A 10,608-nucleotide genomic window follows, 5' to 3' on the forward strand; every position below is an offset into this window, starting at 1 on the left:
GGGGGAGGGGATTAGAGTGTAAGCTCCTCTGTACAGAGACTGATGTGACTGTGGGGGGGAGGGGACATTAGAGTGTAAGCTCCTCTGTACAGAGACTGATGTGACTGTGGGGGAGGGGACATTAGAGTGTAAGCTCCTCTGTACAGAGACCGATGTGACTGTGGGGGGGGAGGGGACATTAGAGTGTAAGCTCCTCTGTACAGACACTGATGTGAGTGGCTCAGTGTTCTGTGCTGTAAGGGGGTGCTCTATGTTGGGGTCTTGTTATGGGTGGAGCGGATGCCGTAGACCACACAGTGGAGGGTGGGTGAGGATGTTGGGGTACAGGGGGGTCGATGTCACATACTTCCTCTCCCGTTGCAGATCCGGTGGACCAGCCGTTCATGAACCACACGTGTAAAGGGAAGAAACAGGCAGAAGTGGGTTGTTTTATCTCTCGGGGATCGGATCTGGAATTACATCTGAAACAGGACAACAAAAAAACGGTGCCGCTGAAAGGGAAATCGCTGATCATTTTTGGGTGGAGCAATCAGTCCACAAACGTGACCTGTACCGCCAGCAACCTAGTCAGCCAGACCTCCATTTCCATCATCATCAACTGCGAAGGAGGTGAGACCATCGCCCCTCATACCACAGTGACCCCCCTTCTCTACATCCCCCTCATATACTATGTGCAGGACCATCGCCCCTCATACCACAGTGACCCCCCCTTCTCTACACCCATCTCATATACTATGTGCAGGACCATCCCCCCTCATACCACAGTGACCCCCCCTTCTCTACACCCCTCTCATATACTATGTGCAGGACCATCGCCCCTCATACCCCAGTGACCCCCCTTCTCTACACCCCTCTCATATACTATGTGCAGGACCATCCCCCCTCATACCCCAGTGACCCCCCTTCTCTACACCCCTCTCATATACTATGTGCAGGACCATCCCCCCTCATACCACAGTGACCCCCCTTCTCTACACCCCTCTCATATACTATGTGCAGGACCATCCCCCCTCATACCCCAGTGACCCCCCTTCTCTACACCCCTCTCATATACTATGTGCAGGACCATCGCCCCTCATACCACAGTGACCCCCCTTCTCTACACCCCTCTCATATACTATGTGCAGGACCATCCCCCCTCATACCACAGTGACCCCCCTTCTCTACACCCCTCTCATATACTATGTGCAGGACCATCGCCCCTCATACCACAGTGACCCCCCTTCTCTACACCCCTCTCATATACTATGTGCAGGACCATCGCCCCTCATACCACAGTGACCCCCCTTCTCTACACCCCTCTCATATACTATGTGCAGGACCATCGCCCCTCATACCACAGTGACCCCCCTTCTCTACACCCCTCTCATATACTATGTGCAGGACCATCGCCCCTCATACCACAGTGACCCCCCTTCTCTACACCCCTCTCATATACTATGTGCAGGACCATCGCCCCTCATACCACAGTGACCCCCCTTCTCTACACCCCTCTCATATACTATGTGCAGGACCATCGCCCCTCATACCACAGTGACCCCCCTTCTCTACACCCCTCTCATATACTATGTGCAGGACCATCGCCCCTCATACCACAGTGACCCCCCTTCTCTACACCCCTCTCATATACTATGTGCAGGACCATCGCCCCTCATACCACAGTGACCCCCCTTCTCTACACCCCTCTCATATACTATGTGCAGGACCATCGCCCCTCATACCACAGTGACCCCCCTTCTCTACACCCCTCTCATATACTATGTGCAGGACCATCGCCCCTCATACCACAGTGACCCCCCTTCTCTACACCCCTCTCATATACTATGTGCAGGACCATCGCCCCTCATACCACAGTGACCCCCCTTCTCTACACCCCTCTCATATACTATGTGCAGGACCATCGCCCCTCATACCACAGTGACCCCCCTTCTCTACACCCCTCTCATATACTATGTGCAGGACCATCGCCCCTCATACCACAGTGACCCCCCTTCTCTACACCCCTCTCATATACTATGTGCAGGACCATCGCCCCTCATACCACAGTGACCCCCCTTCTCTACACCCCTCTCATATACTATGTGCAGGACCATCGCCCCTCATACCACAGTGACCCCCCTTCTCTACACCCCTCTCATATACTATGTGCAGGACCATCGCCCCTCATACCACAGTGACCCCCCTTCTCTACACCCCTCTCATATACTATGTGCAGGACCATCGCCCCTCATACCACAGTGACCCCCCTTCTCTACACCCCTCTCATATACTATGTGCAGGACCATCGCCCCTCATACCACAGTGACCCCCCTTCTCTACACCCCTCTCATATACTATGTGCAGGACCATCGCCCCTCATACCACAGTGACCCCCCTTCTCTACACCCCTCTCATATACTATGTGCAGGACCATCGCCCCTCATACCACAGTGACCCCCCTTCTCTACACCCCTCTCATATACTATGTGCAGGACCATCGCCCCTCATACCACAGTGACCCCCCTTCTCTACACCCCTCTCATATACTATGTGCAGGACCATCGCCCCTCATACCACAGTGACCCCCCTTCTCTACACCCCTCTCATATACTATGTGCAGGACCATCGCCCCTCATACCACAGTGACCCCCCTTCTCTACACCCCTCTCATATACTATGTGCAGGACCATCGCCCCTCATACCACAGTGACCCCCCTTCTCTACACCCCTCTCATATACTATGTGCAGGACCATCGCCCCTCATACCACAGTGACCCCCCTTCTCTACACCCCTCTCATATACTATGTGCAGGACCATCGCCCCTCATACCACAGTGACCCCCCTTCTCTACACCCCTCTCATATACTATGTGCAGGACCATCGCCCCTCATACCACAGTGACCCCCCTTCTCTACACCCCTCTCATATACTATGTGCAGGACCATCGCCCCTCATACCACAGTGACCCCCCTTCTCTACACCCCTCTCATATACTATGTGCAGGACCATCGCCCCTCATACCACAGTGACCCCCCTTCTCTACACCCCTCTCATATACTATGTGCAGGACCATCGCCCCTCATACCACAGTGACCCCCCTTCTCTACACCCCTCTCATATACTATGTGCAGGACCATCGCCCCTCATACCACAGTGACCCCCCTTCTCTACACCCCTCTCATATACTATGTGCAGGACCATCGCCCCTCATACCACAGTGACCCCCCTTCTCTACACCCCTCTCATATACTATGTGCAGGACCATCGCCCCTCATACCACAGTGACCCCCCTTCTCTACACCCCTCTCATATACTATGTGCAGGACCATCGCCCCTCATACCACAGTGACCCCCCTTCTCTACACCCCTCTCATATACTATGTGCAGGACCATCGCCCCTCATACCACAGTGACCCCCCTTCTCTACACCCCTCTCATATACTATGTGCAGGACCATCGCCCCTCATACCACAGTGACCCCCCTTCTCTACACCCCTCTCATATACTATGTGCAGGACCATCGCCCCTCATACCACAGTGACCCCCCTTCTCTACACCCCTCTCATATACTATGTGCAGGACCATCGCCCCTCATACCACAGTGACCCCCCTTCTCTACACCCCTCTCATATACTATGTGCAGGACCATCGCCCCTCATACCACAGTGACCCCCCTTCTCTACACCCCTCTCATATACTATGTGCAGGACCATCGCCCCTCATACCACAGTGACCCCCCTTCTCTACACCCCTCTCATATACTATGTGCAGGACCATCGCCCCTCATACCACAGTGACCCCCCTTCTCTACACCCCTCTCATATACTATGTGCAGGACCATCGCCCCTCATACCACAGTGACCCCCCTTCTCTACACCCCTCTCATATACTATGTGCAGGACCATCGCCCCTCATACCACAGTGACCCCCCTTCTCTACACCCCTCTCATATACTATGTGCAGGACCATCGCCCCTCATACCACAGTGACCCCCCTTCTCTACACCCCTCTCATATACTATGTGCAGGACCATCGCCCCTCATACCACAGTGACCCCCCTTCTCTACACCCCTCTCATATACTATGTGCAGGACCATCGCCCCTCATACCACAGTGACCCCCCTTCTCTACACCCCTCTCATATACTATGTGCAGGACCATCGCCCCTCATACCACAGTGACCCCCCTTCTCTACACCCCTCTCATATACTATGTGCAGGACCATCGCCCCTCATACCACAGTGACCCCCCTTCTCTACACCCCTCTCATATACTATGTGCAGGACCATCGCCCCTCATACCACAGTGACCCCCCTTCTCTACACCCCTCTCATATACTATGTGCAGGACCATCGCCCCTCATACCACAGTGACCCCCCTTCTCTACACCCCTCTCATATACTATGTGCAGGACCATCGCCCCTCATACCACAGTGACCCCCCTTCTCTACACCCCTCTCATATACTATGTGCAGGACCATCGCCCCTCATACCACAGTGACCCCCCTTCTCTACACCCCTCTCATATACTATGTGCAGGACCATCGCCCCTCATACCACAGTGACCCCCCTTCTCTACACCCCTCTCATATACTATGTGCAGGACCATCGCCCCTCATACCACAGTGACCCCCCTTCTCTACACCCCTCTCATATACTATGTGCAGGACCATCGCCCCTCATACCACAGTGACCCCCCTTCTCTACACCCCTCTCATATACTATGTGCAGGACCATCGCCCCTCATACCACAGTGACCCCCCTTCTCTACACCCCTCTCATATACTATGTGCAGGACCATCGCCCCTCATACCACAGTGACCCCCCTTCTCTACACCCCTCTCATATACTATGTGCAGGACCATCGCCCCTCATACCACAGTGACCCCCCTTCTCTACACCCCTCTCATATACTATGTGCAGGACCATCGCCCCTCATACCACAGTGACCCCCCTTCTCTACACCCCTCTCATATACTATGTGCAGGACCATCGCCCCTCATACCACAGTGACCCCCCTTCTCTACACCCCTCTCATATACTATGTGCAGGACCATCGCCCCTCATACCACAGTGACCCCCCTTCTCTACACCCCTCTCATATACTATGTGCAGGACCATCGCCCCTCATACCACAGTGACCCCCCTTCTCTACACCCCTCTCATATACTATGTGCAGGACCATCGCCCCTCATACCACAGTGACCCCCCTTCTCTACACCCCTCTCATATACTATGTGCAGGACCATCGCCCCTCATACCACAGTGACCCCCCTTCTCTACACCCCTCTCATATACTATGTGCAGGACCATCGCCCCTCATACCACAGTGACCCCCCTTCTCTACACCCCTCTCATATACTATGTGCAGGACCATCGCCCCTCATACCACAGTGACCCCCCTTCTCTACACCCCTCTCATATACTATGTGCAGGACCATCGCCCCTCATACCACAGTGACCCCCCTTCTCTACACCCCTCTCATATACTATGTGCAGGACCATCGCCCCTCATACCACAGTGACCCCCCTTCTCTACACCCCTCTCATATACTATGTGCAGGACCATCGCCCCTCATACCACAGTGACCCCCCTTCTCTACACCCCTCTCATATACTATGTGCAGGACCATCGCCCCTCATACCACAGTGACCCCCCTTCTCTACACCCCTCTCATATACTATGTGCAGGACCATCGCCCCTCATACCACAGTGACCCCCCTTCTCTACACCCCTCTCATATACTATGTGCAGGACCATCGCCCCTCATACCACAGTGACCCCCCTTCTCTACACCCCTCTCATATACTATGTGCAGGACCATCGCCCCTCATACCACAGTGACCCCCCTTCTCTACACCCCTCTCATATACTATGTGCAGGACCATCGCCCCTCATACCACAGTGACCCCCCTTCTCTACACCCCTCTCATATACTATGTGCAGGACCATCGCCCCTCATACCACAGTGACCCCCCTTCTCTACACCCCTCTCATATACTATGTGCAGGACCATCGCCCCTCATACCACAGTGACCCCCCTTCTCTACACCCCTCTCATATACTATGTGCAGGACCATCGCCCCTCATACCACAGTGACCCCCCTTCTCTACACCCCTCTCATATACTATGTGCAGGACCATCGCCCCTCATACCACAGTGACCCCCCTTCTCTACACCCCTCTCATATACTATGTGCAGGACCATCGCCCCTCATACCACAGTGACCCCCCTTCTCTACACCCCTCTCATATACTATGTGCAGGACCATCGCCCCTCATACCACAGTGACCCCCCTTCTCTACACCCCTCTCATATACTATGTGCAGGACCATCGCCCCTCATACCACAGTGACCCCCCTTCTCTACACCCCTCTCATATACTATGTGCAGGACCATCGCCCCTCATACCACAGTGACCCCCCTTCTCTACACCCCTCTCATATACTATGTGCAGGACCATCGCCCCTCATACCACAGTGACCCCCCTTCTCTACACCCCTCTCATATACTATGTGCAGGACCATCGCCCCTCATACCACAGTGACCCCCCTTCTCTACACCCCTCTCATATACTATGTGCAGGACCATCGCCCCTCATACCACAGTGACCCCCCTTCTCTACACCCCTCTCATATACTATGTGCAGGACCATCGCCCCTCATACCACAGTGACCCCCCTTCTCTACACCCCTCTCATATACTATGTGCAGGACCATCGCCCCTCATACCACAGTGACCCCCCTTCTCTACACCCCTCTCATATACTATGTGCAGGACCATCGCCCCTCATACCACAGTGACCCCCCTTCTCTACACCCCTCTCATATACTATGTGCAGGACCATCGCCCCTCATACCACAGTGACCCCCCTTCTCTACACCCCTCTCATATACTATGTGCAGGACCATCGCCCCTCATACCACAGTGACCCCCCTTCTCTACACCCCTCTCATATACTATGTGCAGGACCATCGCCCCTCATACCACAGTGACCCCCCTTCTCTACACCCCTCTCATATACTATGTGCAGGACCATCGCCCCTCATACCACAGTGACCCCCCTTCTCTACACCCCTCTCATATACTATGTGCAGGACCATCGCCCCTCATACCACAGTGACCCCCCTTCTCTACACCCCTCTCATATACTATGTGCAGGACCATCGCCCCTCATACCACAGTGACCCCCCTTCTCTACACCCCTCTCATATACTATGTGCAGGACCATCGCCCCTCATACCACAGTGACCCCCCTTCTCTACACCCCTCTCATATACTATGTGCAGGACCATCGCCCCTCATACCACAGTGACCCCCCTTCTCTACACCCCTCTCATATACTATGTGCAGGACCATCGCCCCTCATACCACAGTGACCCCCCTTCTCTACACCCCTCTCATATACTATGTGCAGGACCATCGCCCCTCATACCACAGTGACCCCCCTTCTCTACACCCCTCTCATATACTATGTGCAGGACCATCGCCCCTCATACCACAGTGACCCCCCTTCTCTACACCCCTCTCATATACTATGTGCAGGACCATCGCCCCTCATACCACAGTGACCCCCCTTCTCTACACCCCTCTCATATACTATGTGCAGGACCATCGCCCCTCATACCACAGTGACCCCCCTTCTCTACACCCCTCTCATATACTATGTGCAGGACCATCGCCCCTCATACCACAGTGACCCCCCTTCTCTACACCCCTCTCATATACTATGTGCAGGACCATCGCCCCTCATACCACAGTGACCCCCCTTCTCTACACCCCTCTCATATACTATGTGCAGGACCATCGCCCCTCATACCACAGTGACCCCCCTTCTCTACACCCCTCTCATATACTATGTGCAGGACCATCGCCCCTCATACCACAGTGACCCCCCTTCTCTACACCCCTCTCATATACTATGTGCAGGACCATCGCCCCTCATACCACAGTGACCCCCCTTCTCTACACCCCTCTCATATACTATGTGCAGGACCATCGCCCCTCATACCACAGTGACCCCCCTTCTCTACACCCCTCTCATATACTATGTGCAGGACCATCGCCCCTCATACCACAGTGACCCCCCTTCTCTACACCCCTCTCATATACTATGTGCAGGACCATCGCCCCTCATACCACAGTGACCCCCCTTCTCTACACCCCTCTCATATACTATGTGCAGGACCATCGCCCCTCATACCACAGTGACCCCCCTTCTCTACACCCCTCTCATATACTATGTGCAGGACCATCGCCCCTCATACCACAGTGACCCCCCTTCTCTACACCCCTCTCATATACTATGTGCAGGACCATCGCCCCTCATACCACAGTGACCCCCCTTCTCTACACCCCTCTCATATACTATGTGCAGGACCATCGCCCCTCATACCACAGTGACCCCCCTTCTCTACACCCCTCTCATATACTATGTGCAGGACCATCGCCCCTCATACCACAGTGACCCCCCTTCTCTACACCCCTCTCATATACTATGTGCAGGACCATCGCCCCTCATACCACAGTGACCCCCCTTCTCTACACCCCTCTCATATACTATGTGCAGGACCATCGCCCCTCATACCACAGTGACCCCCCTTCTCTACACCCCTCTCATATACTATGTGCAGGACCATCGCCCCTCATACCACAGTGACCCCCCTTCTCTACACCCCTCTCATATACTATGTGCAGGACCATCGCCCCTCATACCACAGTGACCCCCCTTCTCTACACCCCTCTCATATACTATGTGCAGGACCATCGCCCCTCATACCACAGTGACCCCCCTTCTCTACACCCCTCTCATATACTATGTGCAGGACCATCGCCCCTCATACCACAGTGACCCCCCTTCTCTACACCCCTCTCATATACTATGTGCAGGACCATCGCCCCTCATACCACAGTGACCCCCCTTCTCTACACCCCTCTCATATACTATGTGCAGGACCATCGCCCCTCATACCACAGTGACCCCCCTTCTCTACACCCCTCTCATATACTATGTGCAGGACCATCGCCCCTCATACCACAGTGACCCCCCTTCTCTACACCCCTCTCATATACTATGTGCAGGACCATCGCCCCTCATACCACAGTGACCCCCCTTCTCTACACCCCTCTCATATACTATGTGCAGGACCATCGCCCCTCATACCACAGTGACCCCCCTTCTCTACACCCCTCTCATATACTATGTGCAGGACCATCGCCCCTCATACCACAGTGACCCCCCTTCTCTACACCCCTCTCATATACTATGTGCAGGACCATCGCCCCTCATACCACAGTGACCCCCCTTCTCTACACCCCTCTCATATACTATGTGCAGGACCATCGCCCCTCATACCACAGTGACCCCCCTTCTCTACACCCCTCTCATATACTATGTGCAGGACCATCGCCCCTCATACCACAGTGACCCCCCTTCTCTACACCCCTCTCATATACTATGTGCAGGACCATCGCCCCTCATACCACAGTGACCCCCCTTCTCTACACCCCTCTCATATACTATGTGCAGGACCATCGCCCCTCATACCACAGTGACCCCCCTTCTCTACACCCCTCTCATATACTATGTGCAGGACCATCGCCCCTCATACCACAGTGACCCCCCTTCTCTACACCCCTCTCATATACTATGTGCAGGACCATCGCCCCTCATACCACAGTGACCCCCCTTCTCTACACCCCTCTCATATACTATGTGCAGGACCATCGCCCCTCATACCACAGTGACCCCCCTTCTCTACACCCCTCTCATATACTATGTGCAGGACCATCGCCCCTCATACCACAGTGACCCCCCTTCTCTACACCCCTCTCATATACTATGTGCAGGACCATCGCCCCTCATACCACAGTGACCCCCCTTCTCTACACCCCTCTCATATACTATGTGCTGGACCATCGCCCCTCATACCACAGTGACCCCCCTTCTCTACACCACCCTCATATACTAAGGGGCATACTTGGTGAAAGTCGCATTCACTGCTTTATAAATAGGCTCCTCTGTGTTAATCAGTTGAAAGCATTTACTGAACCATCATGTATAGAAGGTGCTCCCTACTACGGCCTCCCCATCTGTTGTTGAACTACTAGTCCCAGCATTACACATGGCATCAATCAGTGACCGTTGTCAGAGAATCAGTCCGCGGCCCTGCACCCGACATATTATCACACTTTCCTCACGGGTTACACATTGCTCCAACTCTATATTGTTCCTTTACAGGCCCGGGCACACAGCACCGCACAGTACATACAAAAGGTAACATCATTTCCTCTACATACTTCACTGTTATATCGATACTGAGATAGCGGAACCATCCGGAACATCTATACTGAGGTAGCGGAACAATCCGGAACAAGCTTCCATACCAATAAATGACACATACAGTCAGGGCCGGATTTCTCACAAGGCCAACCAAGGCCCGGCCTCGGGGCAGCGGGGAGTAGAGGGGCAGCAGAGAGTAGAGGGGCAGCGGGGAGTAGAGGGGCAGCGGAGAGTAGAGGGGCAGCGGGGAGTAGAGGGGCAGCAGAGAGTAGAGGGGCAGCGGGGAGTAGAGGGGCAGCGGGGAGTAGAGGGGCAGCGGGGAGGAGAGGGGCAGCGGGGGGGGT

At 54.5% G+C, this 10,608-nt stretch overlaps 1 protein-coding gene across 1 annotated transcript in view; it reads left to right on the plus strand.

The window, feature by feature from the left end:
- Positions 1–10,608, plus strand: part of CD2 (CD2 molecule) — a gene marked incomplete at its 5' end in the record, with an annotated part of 21,012 nt that overhangs the window by 5,105 nt on the left and 5,299 nt on the right. The window contains one exon of the mRNA XM_018575467.1: positions 364–609. Within this exon, the coding sequence (XP_018430969.1) occupies positions 364–609 (246 nt within the window). The remainder of the gene's footprint in view (positions 1–363; positions 610–10,608) is intronic.

The sequence above is a fragment of the Nanorana parkeri genome, unplaced genomic scaffold (genome assembly GCF_000935625.1).
Source record: "Nanorana parkeri isolate BGI_ZX_2015 unplaced genomic scaffold, ASM93562v1 scaffold3976, whole genome shotgun sequence".
Lineage (NCBI taxonomy): Eukaryota > Metazoa > Chordata > Amphibia > Anura > Dicroglossidae > Nanorana > Nanorana parkeri.